This window comes from Cygnus olor, chromosome 20 (assembly GCF_009769625.2).
Source record: "Cygnus olor isolate bCygOlo1 chromosome 20, bCygOlo1.pri.v2, whole genome shotgun sequence".
NCBI lineage: Eukaryota > Metazoa > Chordata > Aves > Anseriformes > Anatidae > Cygnus > Cygnus olor.
In genome coordinates this window covers 4,144,989-4,166,092 of record NC_049188.1, presented here as the reverse complement: position 1 = coordinate 4,166,092, position 21,104 = coordinate 4,144,989, and the positions used below count along the sequence as shown (strand labels likewise).

The window sequence follows — 21,104 nt, the reverse complement described above, 5'->3', positions numbered from 1 at the left end:
AGGAGCTCCGGGAGATGGTTTTAAAATATCGTGAAGACATAATTAGCGTGCGGACAACAGCAGATCACCTTGAGGAGAAACTTAAGGCGGAGATTCTATTCTTAAAAGAACAGATTCAAGCTGAACAATATTTGAAAGAAAACATAGAAGAAACTCTACAGCTGGAAATAGAGAATTGCAAGGAGGAAATAGGTGAGCAAGGATAAAACAATGTCCAAATGAGTAATTGAAGACTTGATTTTGTGATAGAATATACTTACCTGAACTTTTAAAACTGTCCATTTCTGATAGAGTATAAACCAAAGCTGTGCAGCTGAAAATAAAAGTACTATTATTTCTCTTCGAGGTACCTTTGGTGTAGCGCACGCTTAATTCTCTGTTGAATATTAACAGAAGTAAACAGGAGCTGTCCAATTTCTTGTGCTTGCATTCAAGTTTTAATGTTACTGTTTTTCAGCTTCCATTTCCAGTTTAAAAGCTGAGTTGGAAAGAATAAAAGTGGAGAAGGAACAGGTAAGGAGTCCTTTCACTGTGGGGTGTGGTTTTTTGTTTGTTTTGTTTTGTTTTTTGGTGTGTGTTTAAACAAAGAGAATAAGATTCTTTTTTTTTCTGCTAGTTCTATCAGGACTTTGAAAGTGACACTGTCTTGGTGTCTTTGTTGATATCAACCTCTTCATATCTGAGGAAATGAACTTTTTTCTCCAGCTGCCTTAGAGGTGTCAGTAACACTTCAAATATATTTTTTTGTGTGTGATGTTTGGTATGCCTAGCATTGGGAGAGAAAGAAAGCTGAACTAAGGAGAGAATTTTGAAATATGTAACATTATTGTTCCTTCATCTCATCCTGGTTGTGGGATGGTGGAGGGCTGGTTTATTTGTGTACATAACCTTTCCTTTCTGTAAGAAGGAACAGCAGTTTATGCATTTACAAATTTTCTTACTGAAAGCACTGACATTGTACTAGACATTCTCAAACCATTGCAGCTCTTGATATTAGCTAAGAACGTACGTGCACCTGTGCTGTAGGTATTTTCTGTGACCTTTACAAAGGAAACACATAAGGTCATGCCTGGAACTTTGAGGGACAGAATTGCTCTATTGATGCCAGTGTGGGATAGGGACACATTCATAGTTCTGTTACTTAAAATGTATTTTGTCTGTTTATAAATCTGCAACCAAAGTATTAGTGTAGCTAATTCCTAGCTAATATTAGGTTACCCAATTAATAACCCAAATATCAGCTCTGGTCAGTTCTCTTCAGCTCCAAAAGGAAGATGGGGAGAGAGAGAGAGATTATTTGGGTATTTTCTATCTCTCTAGGAGAAGTTATTTAGGTTTATTTCTGAATCACTGGGAGACCCTTGGACTGTATTTCCCATAAGGAGGGACTATGAGAAATTGAAGTGTCAGGAATTCTACTTCTAATCTTTTTTGTTTTGCTTTTGTTTTTTTTATTTGTCTAGTTGGAAAGTTCTTCACAGGAAAACCTGCAGCAGCTGGAGAGTCTGCAGGAAGCAAAAAACACTCTTGAAGAACAGTTGAAGAAGGAAACAGCAGCAAAGGTAGCTATGTCTGGGTGTGAAGTATATATGCATCTTCTTTGATGATCTACCTGTGCTCAGAGGTTATATTACAACACGGGAACAGAAGAGAAAGCTTTTGAATATTGATAAGATTGCATCCAATGGAGCTGATTTCACTGACAGTCTAAATCTTCGTTCCAATCACTTTGCACTTGGATTTTTAAAGCACTGCATCTGAATTGCTGCTGACTTGAATATCTCTTTTGGGGTGTTTTCCAAAGTTAGGCTTCAGTCTAAGACTTCTTTGACCAAAATTAAAGGCAGTAAGAGAATTTTATTTTCACCAGCAGATTACTGCTTTTCCTCTACAGTACGTTTTCATTAAAACTCAGAAACCTGCTCTTTCATTTTGAGGTCCCTGGACATAGTGCTGTTAAAAAGACGTGAAGCTTTTTCATGTTTTAACCAATCTAATCATGAGAAAATTTGTCTGATAGGTACTAGCTCCATATTTCACAGTTCAGAAAACTGGTGTGTGGAAAGAACGATTGGATTAATTTCTTGCCAGGCCTCTTGAGATTAACCATGCTTTGTTGCTCTAGTGTGCTCTATTCAGTTTAGACGAGTTTCTCCTTTTTTTAATTCAGTTTAAGTATAACATAAAGATTTTTTTTTGTCTTTAGGCAAACCTTGAACAGCTGGTGTTTGAAGAGAAGAATAAAGCTCAGCGGTTGCAGACTGAATTAGATGTCAGTGAGCAAGTGCAGAGAGATTTTGTAAAGCTTTCTCAGACGCTTCAGGTAAGGGAAGTGCAATTCATAAGGTGCTACTTCTTTGTTTCTTTACTTGTCCAGGGCTGATTAAAATAAGAAATAGAAGTTGTAAAATTTCCTTATGTTGGTATTAATGAATGATTTTTAATTACTAGGGTAGTAAAATGACCGAGTATTCCTAGTGTTATATTAGTATTAGGGGATTTTATTCTGATTACTTAATCCCAGCATGTTCTTATCAGCAAAGGTACGTGTTTATTGTGCTAAATTGAACTGTAGGGAGCCGTAAGTGATGATAACTTTAGGCCCTAGCATTTCATTGTCCATCTCCTGACATTTTTCCTGTATGTTACATTCCATAGCAATTTAAGGTGCGTATATTTGAGGATAAAATCAGGAACTTGTACTGTTTGATCTGAATATATGGAATTGTTCCTCTTCCTGCTATGCTTACTGCTACTACTAATTCCATTTTGTCAGTTTAATCTCTCTTAATGCTAACTGTAGAGCCGAGGGACTTGCAGTTGTAGTGTTTGCAGGGTGGCTGTCTCCTCAGGTAGCCAGGCTAAATAGGTTTCACCTTAAGTGTCTGGTTTTGGAATTTATCCCCCTAACACTGCTAAAGTCACTGTCCAGCTTACTAGAAATCTTGCTCACAAGTGGTATACTGAAGTTCAGCGGTCTCCCCTTTGGGTTCTTGCCCAGTCCACTCAGTGAAATTCAGTCGAATTAGAGATACAGATTATTTTGAGTCAAGTGTTCAGGTTTATTTGGAAAACAAAAGCAGGAATATTGGAGACTGTCCATCCAGCTAAGCTCTGCCTAGTAAACAATAGGGAACTGTCCTCTTTTGTTCTGGCTGTTTCTGGAGGAGTAGGTAGTACAAGGGAGGCTATTGAGTTGCCCTGGCTGGTGAAATTGTTTCTTGCTTGTCATCATCCCGCCTCTCTCTCTCTCGTCTTAAAAGTACTGAATGGACTGGTTTATGCAGTTCTTAGAGCAAAAACATACACGCCACTTTGAAAATGTGTGGTGCTGTTTCAAAACCTGCAGGTAGTGTGGTAGGCCTTCAGTGATGAGCTCACTGAGTGTTATAGCTCTGTACTTTGTCTTTTCTTTCTGCCCTTAAGTAGTTATTACATGTTATATTTTTTTTTAGCACTTAGTGAGTCTTTATGCTAAGAAAAAGCAATGGCTTGTGCTGTCTCTAGTGTCCATAGCACAAGGTCTGCTGCATTACACAAGAATACAAAAGGAGAGGTTGCTGCTGGATGAGGATTTGGGTTTCTTGCTGTCATTTGTGTGTGAGGTGTCGACTGGCTGAGTTTAGGTATCAGCAATGGAGAAGAAGAGCTAAAAATCAATTGACCAATAGCTGGGAATTTACAAAAGAAAACCCAGATGCTGATACAAAGAGCACAGGAAGCTGAATGACTGCCTGTGCACCCCCACCTCCTTCCTCTCAAAAAATATTGTGATCTCTGCGTTCATTTACATGCGGTTCTTCCTAGTGGGCACTTCTTCAGTATGAAATGGCTTATCAGACAAGCAAGTGACAGGATTATACTTGGATGTAGGAACATCTCATCCAAAAGCATTTCAGCTTTAATCTTGAGAGGTTTGAAGGTATGTGCCAGGCAGGTCTGTACTTCCTTTACATTCTTTCCATGAACGTTTGTGGCTTTACACAGCTCCTCTGGTTTGCCTGGCCAGGACAGTGACAGTGGCTTGTTATTAGGCAAAAGAGAGTGACAATGAGGGCTTGTGTGGGCCCCCCAGAGAGTGGTTTTTATTTTAAAAGCAAAACTGTGTTGTATTTTGTCATCCCCCACCGCCCATTCTTGGTTCTGAATTAATTTTGTGTTCCTTCAAGCATTGCGTCTTTCAGCTAATGATATGTCTGTTGGCTCAGCTCTGCTTATGGGCCTATGGTCTTGCTTCGGCATGTTTTACTAGCTCGTTGTGTCTGTTGGTTTTCTGTAGGTGCAGCTGGAGAGGATCCGGCAGGCAGATTCCCTGGAGAGAATCCGTGCAATCCTGAATGACACAAAACTGACGGACATTAATCAGCTACCTGAAACATGACACCCTGATGAGCTGGCTCCAAGGCTGCATTTGGGGTTTTTAACTCATCTTTATAGCAACATTAATTATTATTTAACTCTAACCGAAAGAGCAGAAGACAACAGAGGGGAGCAATGACTAAGTTTTGTTTCTAGAGGGGAAAAGGTTTCATACTGGGCAGGAAGAGAGCACAAGGGTGACTTGCTGTGTAGGAAGGAGAATTTTCTAATGGAAACACTAATGAGTGTGGTGTTTCGTGTTCCACTGAGTGGGATCAGTCCTTACATTCTGAAAAACTTCCCCTCTTTCAGCCAACTTTGTAACCTAACATAGATTTTTTGAAACATTTACCCCCGTTTTTCCCTTTTTTTTCCTTTTCCCCCATTACTGTGATCAAAGTAGCTGCTGGAAACCATATTGTCCCTCCAAAACATTGAAGAGCAAAGTGGTTGAAGTTTTTCTGTTTGACTAGTCAGTAACAGTATTCAGCTAGCAGAGAGAATGAGGTGTAGAGTATGCTGTATGAATATTTTATATTAAAATATGACTTTATTAGCAGGACACTGGATATTGATCTTATTTCATAACTCAGTGCTTTTTTTTTTAAACCATTGATTTTGTGTTGAAGAATCTGAATGCTGCTGAAATGTGGTGGACATGAGTGAGCTGTGTGTCTCCTGAACAAAAGAATGCCAATCCAAAAAAAAAACCAAAAAAACAAACAAAACCACCAAACCTGGAAAAACTGTACTGAGAACTTAGCTCCTTGAAATATTGAATTCTGATACTTTGGAGAAAAAAAAAGCACAAGACATGTAGTGTTTTGTAATCTCTTCTCACAAATGTAAGTTTGAACATGGAATTACAACTAGTTCTTTCCCATCTCTAAAGCTGAGCAGTATATTGGCTTGGGGTTTCTACAGGTCTGTTTTGCTCTAGTGGGTGGCAATAGACATGAAGTCGCTAGCTTTCACTGAAATGGTCAAGGTAAGATGCTGAACAAAGCAAAGTCAGCTTGACCCACCTCTCCTGGGTCAGTTTAATCGTATGCAAAACAGTGACTGCACCTGGTCACAGAGCACAAGTGCACTGGAACTGTATTATTCTGCTGGTTCAAGTTTGAAAGGTACAGTGCATCTCTTAAAAGTATGGTATCATGTTACTGCTCAGAGTTGATTCCTACATGGTCCTGTATTTCTGTAAGCATACATTTAAATTACACAACAGCAGAGGCAAAAAAATGTGATCAAACAGGCTTTAGTTTTGGGTTTCTTATTATATAAATACTATGGTGGTACCATGAGCATTAGTCCTCCTTTTTCTGCTTTTATTGGAGAGTCATGCATGCAGTTGGATAGCAATGGTTTCATTTATGGCTGTTGGAAATAGAAATGGAGCTCTTAGACTGGTGGTCCCTCATTAAGACTCAATTAGAAGAAAAGCTGAGAGAGCAGCTTGTTTTTGTCCAAAATTTATAACTTAAGCTTGCCTCTGTTGTTTACTGTGTTTTCTTTACATACTTGGTCACAGATCTGATGGTGATGAAGAAAGCCAGAAGTGACAGAAAATGCTCCAAGCTGTAACGCACATGACTGTATTTTTAGCAGTGTATATCCTGCTACTAACATAAAATTGGAAGGAACTGGTGATTTCAAAGAGGGTTGCCTTAAAAACAGCCAAAAAGCAGCATACAAGCTCAATTGCTTGTAATTTATTGCAAGAATTAAAGCATTTTATTCATCCTAGTAATTAATTCCTTTCATAATCCTGACACCCAACATTTTTCCTACCTTGGTAACAACTAGACGAAGACAGCGGAGTTATCCTCTTCCGGGTGACACCTTATGTCACTTAGCAGATGTTGAAATGTGGCTTAGGTTCTTTATTAATTGGCTATTACCAGATTTTGGGTTTGTTAACCTCTCAATTTGCTGAACTGTGAGGTGACAGCACCTGCCTTCTGATGCATAAATCTAATACGAGATGTTTTGCGTTCAGTTTTCCAACGGTTAGCATACTGTTCTGTTGAATAAACTCTTTGGAGTGTGTGGGGAACAGGCCTTTGTTAAAGAGCTGCAGAATGAAGAGCATTTTCCTGTATGCCCTTTCTTCCTGAAGACTAACTCTTAACTGGTTACTGATACTTAACGTGTGCAGCAGTGTTTCAAGGAAGCCTGTTGTTTTATGGCTAAGCTACGGTGGCTAATCTTCTCAGCAAGCTGAACACTTGAGGAATTGCACATGAAGACCTATGCAGAAAAGACTTTTTAGTTGAGTTTATGGACTGGCGTCCTAATGCAAGAGCTGTTAATGGCATTTCAACACCCCTTTCTGGTCCAGCTGTCAGTGCCCCTTCTCAGCAGCCCTACCGTCCTCTCTGTTCTTGCCTTAAACAACTCTGGCCTTAGCTGACTGTTTTAAGTTGTTTTTGACTAGAGCAGGGTTTGTGTGGCGTTTCCTTAGCGTATCTTTACAGATTGTTGCCCTGGCTTTATATAGGTGTGGTATTGTCACATTGCAGGTGGTGGCTGCAGGGAGCCTTTCCGCAGTCCGTAGGGGAACAGGTGAGTGGGCAATCAGTCTGATCAGTCAGAGGCACAGTAACAAATCTATCAGGCGCAGAATGGAGTTTTGCATGTGTGTGTTCATATGCATGCCTGTGTATTTTTCTCAGTGGACAGCGATGGCAGGTAGGGGCAATTTGAAGAGGCTGGAGGCACGTGCAGTAGGGCGAAAAGGGGACTAATGAGAACTCACCTGAAAGGAGTGGTGCTGCCTGCTGAGTTCCTTGCTTGTAAACCAGGCACTGCGTGAGTCAGTGGGGTAATTTCCTTTGGTTTGGAGAGGAAGGGTCTACAGTTACTGTGTGGTGGTTTTCCTTTTTACCATTTTATGCCATCATGCAGCCTTAGTCCTGTTTAAGTACCAGCTATGACCATTTTCCTAGCTGGAAGGTAAATAACTCTTTTTTTTTCCACCAGCCACTGATCATCCCTTTTAAAAATGTATTTTTTAAATTAGAAACCTGACTAACCACAGGAGTGTAGGAGATGTGCTCACTACAAGCAGCTCTTCTGCTAACCCTGAGGGGAGCTCACTCCTTGGGAAGGAAAACACAGCTTCAGAAGCAGTAACTCAAGCTTGTGCTGAACTCAAATATAAGAAATTCAAAGCAGCCTTTAAAAAAAGTGTGCCAAATTTGCAGAGCAAATTTAAACCACTGTCAATTAAGCGTAGTTAAAAGCTTTTTCTGTATTCACTCAGTGGATTCTGGTGTCTCTAAAAAAAAAAAAAAAAATCAGCAACTAAATGCTTTTCCCTCCAATTCTTGGTGTCCTGGAGCTCGATTTGAATGGGGTGGTAGGTTTGCCTCACACAGTAAGAGAGTTTGTTTTTTTTTTCCTCCTTTTTTTTTTTTTTAACAGGCACTACTTCTAACCTGGCAGGTCACAGCTCTGATGCACAGGGTGAGTGGATTAGAAAGCTGGATTCTGTTCGTGCGGACTGTAAAAGGGATGAGATCAAGTTTTGTATGCATTCCTATACTTGTATAGTCTTAATCTGTACAAAAAAAAAACAACAAAAAACAAATGTTCTTGCAGCATGTCTGGTAACCTCGTTACCTAACAGGTAATAACAGCCCTCCTTTCCTTACAGCTTTATTTGGCACCTCTTGCTGTGCCACTTTTGTAGCAGTGCAGTACTACTTTTCAAAACTGAGCTTGACCACGTCACCTTTTCTAAGGGGAATTGGGGGGGCAGGGACAACAATTACTTATTGTCCGCTAAAGTTTGTCTACAGCAGATAATTGGTCTTTTAATGTTAAGACGGACTTCAGAGCCATCTTTTGACAAAGGCGAACAGTGTTTGGAAGTTAATACTGCATTCCAGTGAACCAAGCCATTGGTGTCCTGTGCAATTGTGGATGTAGAATTCTGCTGTCTACAGGATTCAAGTGTAACCATTTGTTAACTGTACTGAAGGTGTGTCCTTTATGAAGAAAGTGTTCCAAATTAAAAAAAGCTGCTGAAGTGTGTACGCTTCTCTCGTCTTTCTACTCTGCCTTCTGCCACAGGCCTCCCACTGCAGTAACTGTGCCGTGGCCCCAGGGTGGGTGATGCTTCCCAGACTAAGCCCAGGGAGTTTTCTGAAGGAAGCAGCAATGCTTTTGCACACTACTGAGCTAGCTGTGAGTATTACACTGTAATAACTTAAGGTTTAAAATAACCTACTGCACAATCTCCTTCCAGGAGAAAAGCAAAAAACACAGCATGTAAGGAATCTTATCAAAAGTATTTTAATTCATAGTTATCTTTACAAAATAATAAAGAAAAGGCATATTGTCCATCTTACAAATGTTAAATTATACAAGGGGAATTACCAGAGAAAATTAAAGCTCATCCAACTTTTCATTGTAGGTTCATCTTCATGGACATGTTAGAAGTTCACGTGGCTTCTGATGTCATTGATCTGTTTTACCATTTCCCTTATGTGTTCTCCCCTTCAAGAAAAATAAATTTAAGTCAAAAAGCTGTAAGTCATTTTTGTTCAAGACCAGTCAGAAAAATAATTTATGTGGTAGAAGCAGGGCATGGGAACACTTTTTGCAAGTGATTTTGTTAATTTCAGGCCTTGTACAGACTGCCACAAGATACTCAGACAAAAAGCAGGCTTAAAAGCAGATTTAGTTTAGTAGTAGCGTAAGATGGACCAGTGCCACTGTCATAAGCTGGCATGCTTTATGCTTTAGACTATCTCTACAACCTGCAGCTGGTGCAGCAGTCAGCCCCCTGCCCCCATGCATCGAGGTTAAACTATACCCTACAAACTTGACTAGGACAGCTTACGTAAGTGCCAGGGCTTGAATTCTACGGGAGAATCCAAGCTTTAACTTACTCTTCTTTCAGAACGGTTTGGATGCACTTGCTCTGGTAGGCACTGAGGGTGATGCTGGGTTTTCGTGGGCTAGTACCTTTTTCCATCTTTTTCTGCTGGTATTCCTTCTTCATTTTAACCTAGAAGTCACACACAAAAAGAAGACCTGCAGTCAGCCTTGGTTCTGCCTGCCAGAGTGAAAGTAAGTTGTAGCTACAGAGGTGTCACACTGCAGTAAATTCTGATTCTGTCTGGGTTAAAATCAGCTTGCTTTTGCATTCTTCCACAAAGTGGAAGGGGGTAGGAGGATGGTTGGACCAGATGGTCTTGCAGGTCTTTTCCAACCTTAATGATTCCCTGACTCTACAAAGAAGAGAAAATTAGTGCTAGGACTGAGGAATGGTGTGGAGACTTTCTTAGGGTTTACACAGGGTTCCAGAGGTTGGTTCTATCTGTATTAGTAATACGGTTCAGAAGTTATTTTAGCATGATGTTGCTAATTTAATGAAGGCACGAAGCTGCTCTATGCAGAAGGACTGCATCTAATTCAGCACGATCATTGTGAATGAAGTGTAATTGATAACCTACCAGCCAGATATATTATCTCACCTGTCTGATTGCATTGCTCAAGTGCTGCAGCTGGTCATGTATTGTCTGCAATTCCTTCTTCATATCTTTTTCACTGTCTGATAGAACAGGAAGCTGAGAGTGGAAACTACGAAGTACTTTCTTCATCCTTCATATATAAAGCAAGAAATGTTGCTGAATTAACTCATCTGTTAGACTAGTTACACTCAGATACCAACAGTCTTCCAACTACCTGTGAAGCATCATTTGTCATCCTTCCTAAGTCTTAGAGGCTCAAGACTCTACTCTCCTCTTTCAGCTAGCCTCACACAGCATTTCTCAACAACAAGCGGCTCAGTACTGAAAGTCACCATTTAGCAAAGAGAATTTCAGCAGCCCAGACTTGCAACAAACCAGTGAGGCACTGTCCTGCCTACTCTGTTCTTCTGCCATGCTGGCAAACTTACATACATAACAGCAAGTAATCTGTGATGAAACAGAGTAGTTTGCACTCACCTATTCATAATATCTTCTTGCTTCTCTTTAGCTTCCTCATACTTGTCAGCCAACCGTTCAGCCATTTCCCGCAAACTTTTCCTTTATGCAATTGAGAAATGGTTGTTTATTTCTTATTTACATGTAAATTAGTCTGTATGTAAAAACAGACAGAGCCTGAAAAAACTGGAGTGGGGAATGCCTAATTAAAGCCATACTGCCTTCCCTTCTCAGATAATTATTTCATACAGGGCCCCTTTTGCATGAAGTTGCATCATTCTGGATTTTGACTTGACAGATGTAGACAGATTATACTCACTTTTCTTCTCGACAGTAATTCAGATCTTCTAGTTGCTTCTTTTTCTGCCCCAACAGCAGCTTCACTCTTAAAAATAAATGTATACATAAAATCAAGCCACCCGCAACAACAATCCACGTGAATCTGTATTTAGGCCACATAAAGAAAACACAGAAGTAATCAATACTCCTTGAAGAAGGGAGACCTAAAGCCACTGAGACAGGGGCAGTGTTGAGAACTAACTCTTCCATTCTGGCCCAACTTTAAATAAATCAACAACTATAATTGAAAAAAGCAGAGATTTGTTTAATGCAATTTCTCCTTTTAGCAGCTTTGTCAGGATTCTTGCTGAGGTCAAAGATTTCCTCTGCCATGCCCAAGCACAGACAGACTGACTTCCTTCATCCACACCAAAAAAGCAGTAGTTCATCTCTTTTTACTTTTTTTTTTTAAACACATTTTACTCAGTTATACTGGTTAGTCCAGCAAAGGAGGTTTAGTGCTAGGTACTTAGTGGCATCGTTCCACCAGGACACTGCACAGCACTTTTTATGAGGGATTTTTTCTTACCTTTGTTGAATTTCCTCTTTTGCCAAATCTTGTTTCAGTATATATTCTTCTCTGAACACTTGTGTGGCTCTGCTAAGAAGCTGAAGGCATTCTTCAGGGGGAGGAGCAGCGTCTTTATCAGCAGATCTGAATAAACAGGAGAGGTTTTTTTGCAATCCTACTCTTCCCTGTTCCTTGGAAAGGTTAAATTAGAGCACTTACAGTAAGGGCTCTGGGGGTTCAGATATGGAAACGAGGGGCACAAGTAAATCCCTCTGCTATAAAGCAGTTTTCCCAAGGAGGAAATCACGAGCTATCTAAAGATGCTTAAAACCCAATGGGACAGCCCTGAACAACCTAATGTAGCACTGCAGTTAGCCCAGCATTGAGCAAAGTGATTCCCTTTCCAGCCTAAAGGGCTACATTATGTGATGCCACGTCTGTAGAGAGGCACAGGTCTGCTGCAGGAGCTGCATCCCTGTTACTGCTGGTCAGTCAGGAGCTGATGATGAACACGTGGTGTTCCTAAAGAGTCCTCCCTCTTCACCTTCCCTAGGAAATGGTTTTTACTTACTTCAGGAGCAAGGGATTGGCAGTACTACGCTGCAGGATGCTTCGGATGTGCTTCTCAAACGAGTGCTGGGAGTCAGCCAGGATCCGGAGAGGGGAAACAGCAACATCTTTGTCTTCCCTGGTACACAGTAGAGGAGGGGATGCAGGATGGACTGTACTTCTGCCAGAGGACATCAAATACAGAACACTCGTAAGGCTTACACTGCACCAGAGTTTAAACAGTAGTTAAAACAAAGTAAGGAACTCATCCACTGCGGGATTAACGTATTACAGCAGCAAATCGGAAATATTTCAATTATGTGATAAATCCAGCTTTAGACAGGGCTGGTGGAGCTCAAATCCCCACATCTTTGGTCATAGCTGAAAAGGTCAAGAATCACAAATATCTTCTTATTTAAAAGTAAAAAAGTAACAAGGCAAGCAAGGATTCAAACGGCAACATGACCCAATCTCTGAAGAGTTTCAGATTTGCAGAATCCTCATATAAAAGTGAACAAAAAGTCAACAATGATGTCAAAATGTAATATTTGTCTGAACCCTCATTAAAAGCGATACAGATTAGTTATATCCCCTCTAACCACCTTATCAGTACTAAGCAACTACCCTGAGAACACTTAAGTGCTCTGCCAGAGATCGTTCAGCAGGTAAACTTCATTGTGCTTCATTGCGCAGAAGTCCAGGGTGAAAGGATCAAAAGAACAGATGGGGGAAAAAAAATCTGACTTTTTTATAGGACAGTCATGGACTTCGGTCCAATTAAGACCCACGTACAAGAGCGGCCTTGTAATACACTCATAGGTATTTGTGATGCAGATCATCGTAGGCCCCAGGATGTCAGAGACTATCCAAAATCCTCTGATAGGAGCAGGTTGCCTGAAGGGAAGAACACACAAGCATTACTCATTCAAAAAAAATCATTCTTTGTTCCTGAAAGTTGTGCAAGTTCTTTTGGAGGATTTCTATTTATAGCAATCAACTTAAGCCAGACACATGTCACAAAGCTAAGAACCACTCTTCTGAAGGAGTCCTGCAAAATAATTCTCGCACCATGCAGTCTGAGTCAGATGTTACCAGGCAAAAACTCATCCATCCTGAGAGAGGGAGCACCGTACAACTTAACTGTGAATCAGAAGCTAAAATCTGCCGTGACCCTGGAAACTTCACCCCCTTCTAGTGCAGGGCACAGACTTCCTCAGGAAAAGACTGCTTCTGCCGGTACACAGGTGCTCTGCGTACCACCTCATCTGCTCTAAATGTCACTTCCTCAGGTGGAAATTCACACCACTGGATATTTGCCACCTGTACTAACTTAGGGAACCCTTTAGATTAGATGACTGATGTCTACTAATAGCGTATTTTTTTGTATTTTCAATATGTTTAATACATAGCATTCCACAGAAGTGATCAGGCCATATAAAAGTGAGATGATACAGCCAACATAAGTATCACACAGCCCAGCCAACGATGCCTCTTAACCCTGATTAGGGTACCTTACGAGCTAAAAAAAAACCAAGCTGTTCTATCAAGGCACAGCTTTGTCTTTTAACATGGGTAAAAGGAACACATCGGTGCTCAAGGCTCTTAGATTAATCAGGCCCCAGAGTTTTACTGGGATAGGTAAATGGAAGTGAAAGTTTCTGCTGGTCTGACAGGTAATTTTCAGACACAAAAATTTAGCTCACGTACCTAACTGTGCATTAAGAATCCTGATACATGAAATGCTTATTTATATTTATTTGAATTCTGTTAAGCTGATTTCATTATTTTTAACGATAAGAATGCAGCAGCAGATGGCTAATCATAAATATTTTTCCAGAATAACTCGCTGATTTGGAAGCAACAGAAAGGGTTTTTTTTACCTGCATGGCAATGGTTTTGTACAAAGAATGTGTTCAACAAAGCACTTCTGTTCTGCGCCCAGCTCCTGTAAACTGTCTTTATCTTCTTCATCTGCAAAGAGATTTGTCAGAATGCACACATCCACTGTGCAGGATAAGGTATTCTCACTATTACTCACACGTTCCCCAGCTTGTTACTACCAAAACATAGCTGTTCAGACAGTAATCCCTTTCCCCCTTTCCTCTATGTGCAACAGTCTCGCCACTCACCTGAACCAAGGAATTTGTGCAGTTTGTTGATCCACGTCAACCCCACGCTATGGACACCAGCTTCATGTGTGCAGTGGTATCTAGAGGGACATTTTGGATCTGAAATTTAAACAGCAAATGTAGCGAATGGCACTGAACGAAGAAAATCTCATTCTGCAGCTGTGCACTGTTGAACATGTGTATTGACCTACTGTCCAGTCAGCATTAACATCTCGTTGCAAGTACTGACTAGCACCTATCCACAAAATGAGCTAGGTGCATCAGCTGCATTATTAGAATTCTGCATATAAATCAATTACACTTGCAACGCCTGTTACTAACTCCTCGTGCATTGTTTAGAACTACTTGTATTACACGACATCTGTCTCTATCCAGCAGACTATCAAGGGAAGATCAGTCAATGGCAGCCGACCAGCTTTCAGACAAGCTTCTTGTTCAGAAAGACCCCAACCCTTTGTCCTACCCAACCTCCTGCCCCACATGATAGGCTGATAAACAGACACCAACTCTTCCTTCAGGATCCATCCTCACCGGTATATCACTTGCTTACACGCATAGATCAGCACAGGTGCAACAACTTCAGCTTTCTAATCCACAGCTGAAATAATTCAGTATTTTGTAAACATCAATAATCCGCCCGTGAGTAAACAATAAAGCGCGTCCCAGCCTTGCTCTTTCTTTTAGTGATCTGCAATATTTGCCATACTCTACCAGGTCCTATTTACGAAACACAAATCTACCAAATGGCTTTTCGCACATCTGTGGAGAAGCACACGCCCCCTTGTAGATACACTTTACATCGGGAAGGATGATGAAACACCAGTTACCTTTCTGCCATTCATTTGAATACAGCAAGTGGTTAATAAAAATGATACCAAAAAACCCAAATGGTGGTAATAGGTACTGAATGCTCACACCTACTTCAGAAGCAAGGTTCAGCAGTTCCTAAATTCTTTTATGGCAACTTCCCTTTTACCCTGCAGATTTTCCACAGCTTTATTGAAGACATCATGCAAATGCTTATTCTAATGCTGCTGTTTGAGACCAACAGTAATTTTAAAATAACTTGATCCTAAATTCATGAAATAAAGCAAGTAAAAGACAACAACCTGAACCACCACCCTACCTTGATGCAGTTTGATTGGGCAAGAGAAATCAGACTCCAAAGGCTCTTCCTCATCTCCTGATGCCAGTTTCAGTGCAAGTTCCAGCTCAACACATTCAAACACGTACAGGGAAGGAATAAGATCAGATCTTGGGTCCCATGACTTTTCTGACTGTAAAGAGCATTAATTTCTTCTATGAGTCAGCACTTAAATAGAAATACCAACACAAATAGCAGTAGGAAAGTGTTACATAATATAGGCACGTGTATTAATCGCTACAGAACTTAGTTTAAGTCCCCTTATGTTCTTCCACTTAAAAAGCTTCTCTCTGACACGTGGTTTCTTCAGAAGATCCTCTTTAAAACAGCTCATAGCAAGTTTGATTAAAAACTGCTATACCTGCAGGATACACACAAGCAACATTTAAAACAAAAGCGAAAGAGGATCACGGGGACTGGCTGGAGTAGGAGGAGGACTCACTACTTGGTTATAGAAGAACACAGCTTTGGCACTTGGCATTCACTGCGAGGCATTCACTGCTGTCTTGAACTGTGACTGAGGAAGCAAAACGAACGAGACAAGGTACCTGCTCATCATCCTCTTCTGCATCCAGTACCACACAGTGATAAAGCATTCCCGATTCAGTGGCAATCACCAGGATGTTTGGAACACAAGGCAGGCAAAGGACAGCACAGGCATCATAGCCGTAATTATCTTCTGCAGCAGGGTGCATGGGCAAAGGGCCGAGCAGCTTGCCAAGATTTCCAGTGCTGGAATAAAGAAGATGTGCTCACAACACTCGGTGTAGAAGGAGAGTTCCCCACGGCTGCCTGCAGGAGTCTGCTGAATAACAACTATAGAATAAGGATGATTAAAAAAAAAGAACAAACGTGATGGTTTGGAGTTCTAACACACTGTTCTTGGAGTTATGTCTACTAGCACTGCCACAAAGAAATGAAACAGATTGGAATACAAGAAAAATCAGCCCAGCATCCATTAACAGAGTCCCAGCCAGGTGAAGAGATGGCTCTCCAGCCAAATGTACAAACGTACAGGCACCCCATGAAACACAAGGATGAATCTAAGCCTACCTCTGTATCAGGCTGATATACGTGAGGAACGTCTCTCCATTTTCATATAAGATGTACAGCGGGTAAGCCAGCACTTCGTCGCGCCCTCGCTGTCCAAGTACATTCTTTGGGACTGGCACCAGCGGGCCAAAGTCAAACGCCACCGCAGTCTCTCCCAGTGACGCTGTGTAGGCTCTCCTAGGGACAGGTCAGAACAAAACCTAGAGTCAGCAACGACTGTGAGAACACAAGTGTTTAGCTAGGTCCACCCGTAGGTTGAATTACTTCTGAGCACCTGTCCATCAGTCCTTTGATATATGCTGCATTCAGCAGCAAAAGCATGCAGGTAACGTCCTTCTTAAAAGGCCTCATTTCTGAAATGCACCCACCAGCCAGCACAGTTTCACTGAGTAAGAGGCCCTCAAGTTTCTCCCTCTCAATTAGGCCAAGGAGAAAATAAAAAGATAATCTGTTTTCTGCACTCCCCACTCAAAAAGCCCTTCTTAATCCTTAAAGATAATGCCTATTTTTCAAATGACTGTTCTAACAAACACTAACTGTACAGTTTGTTCCCTCTTTTAGAAAGATCAGGAAAAAAAAATAGTGCAGCTACTGTGCTAGGAAGAAGTTCTAGCACAGAAGAAGTCTGTGACCAGTAAGTCATGAGAAAATTCATAACAGAATTTAAGGTGGATTTATCACTCGTTAAAAACATGACTGAGAATGCAGAGCTTATTCTGTCAAAAGCATGTCAAAATGCAAGAAGCCACACAAACCCTTTGTTGATTGTAAGAGTCTCCTCCTCTGAATCTGAAAGAGTAATCACTTTGATGGGCGTCTGAGGTACCTTCAGGCTGTAAATCCTAGAGGAAAGAAACAGCAGTAATGGTCATGCAGGAACACCAACTGATATCGGCCAGAAATTCCTCCCATCCTATCTTACATTGCTGATTCTTGTAAGAAGGACAAAGCACAAATACCTAGCGAAAAATCAGGCACGCCCCAAAGGAGAACACAAGCAGGTTTTACCTTATCGTGTTATCTGAAGTCAAGAGCACAATGTGGGGCTCCAGCGTCTCGCAGGGATACCACGCGGCGTGCTTCAAAGTCAGAGACGTCGAGCTTGTGAAGAACCTTTCAGCGATGGGAATGGTGCTGAAACACAGAGCAGAAACAGGCCTAGCGACAAGAGTTACCTCTTTGGGTGGGGGCAAGAGGGGCTGGGAGGAGAACCAAAAGGCTCCGTCAGTGTTAGCGCTGGGTGTTAAAGCTGGGCCCTCCCAGCGTTGTGCTGCCAGCCGACGCCGACCCACCTGCAGTTCACCGTCGCCTTCCCACCCTCGAACTCGGAGTTCTTGCCCCAGCGCTTGGGCAGCTCCAGGGCCGTGAGCCCCTTGGTGCCGACGAGCGCCACGTGGTGCTGCGTGGGGCTCAGCAGCGTCTGGTACACCTCGAACAGCGGCGGGTTTATGCACAGCAGCGTCTGACAAGAGAAGGAGGGGTCAGTTAGTGCCGGAGGGGTGGGTGGTCAGTGCTGGGGGGTCTGTTAGTGCTGTGGGGAGCACTGTCAGTGCCACGAGAGGTGGTCTGTGCTAGGTGGGGTTGTCTGTCAGTCAGGGCTGGGAGGGTCAGTCACTCAGTCAGGGCTGGGGAATCTGCCAGTGCTGGGGGGTGCCCACCTCACGGACAACCTCCTCATCTCACCGACCACCCCTGCCCCACGGAGCTGCCCCCACACTCAACTCAAAGCCCCCCCTCACCCTGCCTCAAGTCCCCCCCCCAACTCATGGACCTGCTCCCCACCTCAAAAACCCACCCCTTCAGCCTCACGGCCCCTCTTCCCACCTCATGGACCCCTCAAGCCCCCTCCCTGCCGCAAGCTCCCCCCCCCCCCCCCCCTCACAGAACCCCTCTCCCCTGGCAACCCCAAGTACCCCTCCCAGCCCCACGGACACCCCCCCCCCGCCTCAAGGACCCCCTCTGTGCCTCACAGACCCCTCCCCACACGCACTTCAAGCCACCCCCTGCCCCACAGACCCCTCAAGCCCCCTCCCCGCCTCAAAATCCCCCCCACACCTCACGGACCCCCCCCCCCTCCCCAACCTCACGGACCCCTCGAGCCCCCTCCCCACCTCAAGCCACCCCCCCCACCTCACGGACCCCCCCAACGATCCCCCCCACCTCAGGGACCCCCACAGGCACCTCACGGACACCCCCCCCCCGCACCCCAAGCCCCCCCCACCCCATCCCCACCTGGTAATGGCCCAACCCCGGCTCGGGGCCGCCGAGGCGGCGGAGGCTGATGGCGTGCAGGGCGCCGCTCTCGCCATCCCACAGCAGCAGGTCCCCGTCCAGGCCCAGCAGCAGGTTGCGGCTCAGCGCCGCCCTCGGACCGGCCCCGGGCCGCGAGGGGCCGGCGGCGGCGGCCGCGCGCTCGCGGAGGCGTCCGAGCACGGCGTGCTGCGGCAGGGCCGCGCGCCACTGCTCCGCCGGGCCCCACTCGGCCGCCATCGCCCCGCGCCGCGCGCACGCAGCCTCCCTCCCCTTCCCCCGCGGCCAATCGGCGCCGCCGCCGCGCCTCGCGACGTCATCGCGCACCGCCGCTCCGGACTACAAGTCCCGGCGTGCCGCGCGGCGGCGGGCAGAGCGAGGCGGGCGGCGATGGAGGAGCCGCTGCGCGGGCACCGCGCGCTGTACAAGGCGCCGGGCCTGGCCGCGCCGCCGTGGAAGGAGGTGTACCGCCGGGTGGGTGAGCGCCACGGGCACCCCGCGACCCCTCCCCGCGCTCCCGGGTCCCTCGGGCGCTGCCTGACGCGCCCCCTGCGCTCCGCTCCCCCCGCAGCGCTGCGCCGAGAGGCTGAGGAGCGGCCGCGCCAAGCTGCTGGAGCGGTACCGGCGGGCCGGGGCCGGGCACGGGGGCGGCACGGGGCCGGGAGCGCTGCTGGTGCCGGAGGTGATGGAGCTGGAGTGGCACAGCCTGCAGGCAGCGCGGCGAGGCGACGCGGCGCAGGTCAGTGCTCGGGGCCCCTCTCGGGACCCCCCTCCCGGCCTCCTCCGGCTTCTCCCGACCTTGCCCCAGTGGGGCCGGAGCCGCCTCCCGCAGGGCGCTGAGCTGGGGGGGCTGCTCCAGGCCCGCTGCGGGAGGATTGCGGTGTGTCTGGCTTTCCCCAGTGCACGTCCGTGCAAATAAAGAGGCTTACCAACCGGAAAACTGAGCAGAATGGATTTGCGCTACCGTAACAGGTGGAAGTCATGGGAGAACGTAGCTGCTACGGGACAACTGCTGACTGCTGTGCCTTTCAGATGCTAGAGGACCCCCGTGAGCTAGCTGTGCTGGATGAAATCCAACAGGAGTTGATCTTGCAAGGTAACTTCTCAGCACGTCTTCTGGCTCCTGTTTGAATTGCATTACTCCTTTCTAGTAGCTCCTGTGACTGCACTTCTCGGTTCTCATAGACCACGTGACAGAGGGGAAGAGCCTCCTTAGAAGTCTCTGTAGCCTCTCTAATGCACTGAAACCCTGTTGGAGAGTTCTAAGAGTTACGTGGCATTTTAAGGTGTCTGTGAGAAACTATCAAGAGGCTAGCAGAGACAGCACTGTGGTGGTTGGGAACTGTAGGCATCTGTATAAATAAACTCAGAATATTTCTAAAGTGGTGGCTGGAAAGTGTTAAAGTCACCCAGTTGAGATCAGATAAAGGACGAACCATATGAAAAAAAAATTAACAGCAACAGCTTCCTCAAACATAAAAATCTGCTTCAAAGAAAGAAAAGTTAGAAACTAGTGCCTGCATCCAGCCAGCAGCTACGTGTATGCCTCAATGCTGTATTGAGCTTGTAACAGATACCTGAGGATATATATGCATATATATCTTTCAGAACAACTGGTTATAGAAGAATACGAGCAAAGCCTGCAGTTTGACGAAGAATGTCTCAATGCAATGCTTGATGGCTTGGATGCCAGCAACAAGATCATCTGCCCGGTGTGCAGAAAGTAAGAAAGCCCTCAGCACTGGAACAAAATTCTCCGCTCTCTTACAGCAGTTCGTGCTCAGAAACAGGCAAAAGCAGTAGGCAAACAGGCTGCTGTTGGTGTGAATTTCAACAAAACAGAAAAACGAGCAATGTTCTGGCTGTTCAGGTGCTCATTGTACGCTCTTTCTAGGAACACCCTGACTGTGAGCTGTCACTCAGTTTTCTGCCAGTGTGGCTTGTACATCCTTACACAGGTAAGCTGTGCTGTGAGTGATGTCTTAAGTCTGCTGTGAAGAGGCAGCTTTAAGTAAGCTACAGACAAGAACTTACGTGTAAAATTTCTTTTTAACCCAATTTTTCTCAGGGTATGACAGAACAGAAGCTTCGGGCACTTCTAGAAAACACTTTAACAGAACACAGCTACAGGTGCTTTCACAACCCAGAGTTCACAGTTACGGGTGGGATGGAGGAGGAAACAAGTCTCCTCATGACCTGTCCGGTGAGTCAAGTATCGGGATCCTGTCTGACACCAAGTCTTTCTGCCTGGATCCATTTCTTGATCATGTGGGCATCCACAAGTCCATGGATCCCGGGGCTTGTGTTGCTGTCCCCCCCCCCCCCCCAGCTTAAACTTTGTGGAAGTGGTTTTACTTGTGACCACCAGTAACTGTAAAAGAAAGAGCTGACTGTCCCAGCTTACCTTCCCTGCTGAATTAGGGAATCTTTCAAGGCTCCCTCTAGCTCAAGCTCACAAGTTCTTACAGCTCTGCTGCTTAAGTTGAATCCCTGCGCAAGCCTACTTGTGCACACTGTGTACCTGCATGGGGGGTACAGGTTAGGAGCAGAGCATTTCAAACAGTTTTGAACATCAATAACTGGCTTTGAACACTACCATAGCTTGTCTGTTCAACTTAACCTTACCTTTTGTAAAGGTCTGTGACTCCTGGACGGTTCTCCTGTAGGCTGTTTCAGCTGCTGCTTTTTCACTGGAAGGACTTCAAGATTAAAAACCCACTCACAGCTGCTACTATCCCTTAACGTATACACTTGTATGTGCTGTGTCAAAACTTAACGTGGCAGTAGTACTGCCTTAACCTGCACTTTTGATGGCACAGCACAGGTTTTAT

General features: G+C 44.5%; 3 protein-coding genes across 4 annotated transcripts in view; 2 read left to right on the top strand and 1 right to left on the bottom strand.

Annotated features, from left to right (window-relative positions):
* RABEP1 (rabaptin, RAB GTPase binding effector protein 1) overlaps positions 1–8,395 on the top strand; it is a 52,561-nt gene extending 44,166 nt beyond the window's left edge. For both annotated transcript variants that reach the window (XM_040532971.1, XM_040532972.1), the window contains exons 14-18: positions 3–192; positions 458–513; positions 1,464–1,562; positions 2,207–2,323; positions 4,280–8,395. In XM_040532971.1, coding sequence (XP_040388905.1) covers positions 3–192; positions 458–513; positions 1,464–1,562; positions 2,207–2,323; positions 4,280–4,381 — 564 coding nt within the window. In that variant the 3' untranslated portion in view covers positions 4,382–8,395. The remainder of the gene's footprint in view (positions 1–2; positions 193–457; positions 514–1,463; positions 1,563–2,206; positions 2,324–4,279) is intronic.
* A 240-nt stretch (positions 8,396–8,635) lies between these two features.
* Positions 8,636–18,532, bottom strand: NUP88 (nucleoporin 88). The gene is made up of 17 exons (XM_040532974.1): positions 18,256–18,532; positions 17,316–17,485; positions 17,032–17,157; positions 16,779–16,865; positions 16,024–16,200; positions 15,519–15,702; positions 14,953–15,103; positions 13,827–13,925; positions 13,578–13,668; positions 12,490–12,591; positions 11,720–11,878; positions 11,167–11,292; positions 10,618–10,683; positions 10,320–10,400; positions 9,846–9,972; positions 9,258–9,376; positions 8,636–8,862 (listed from the first exon to the last, which is right to left on the bottom strand). The coding sequence occupies exons 1-17, from the start codon at positions 18,511–18,513 to the stop codon at positions 8,799–8,801; spliced, it is 2,187 nt and encodes a 728-aa protein (XP_040388908.1). The 5' UTR covers positions 18,514–18,532; the 3' UTR covers positions 8,636–8,798.
* A 131-nt stretch (positions 18,533–18,663) lies between these two features.
* RPAIN (RPA interacting protein) lies at positions 18,664–20,984 on the top strand. Its single transcript, XM_040532928.1, has 7 exons — positions 18,664–18,747; positions 18,845–19,012; positions 19,246–19,369; positions 19,882–19,996; positions 20,168–20,231; positions 20,342–20,476; positions 20,940–20,984. The coding sequence occupies exons 1-7, from the start codon at positions 18,664–18,666 to the stop codon at positions 20,982–20,984; spliced, it is 735 nt and encodes a 244-aa protein (XP_040388862.1).
* The last annotated feature ends 120 nt before the right edge of the window (positions 20,985–21,104 follow it).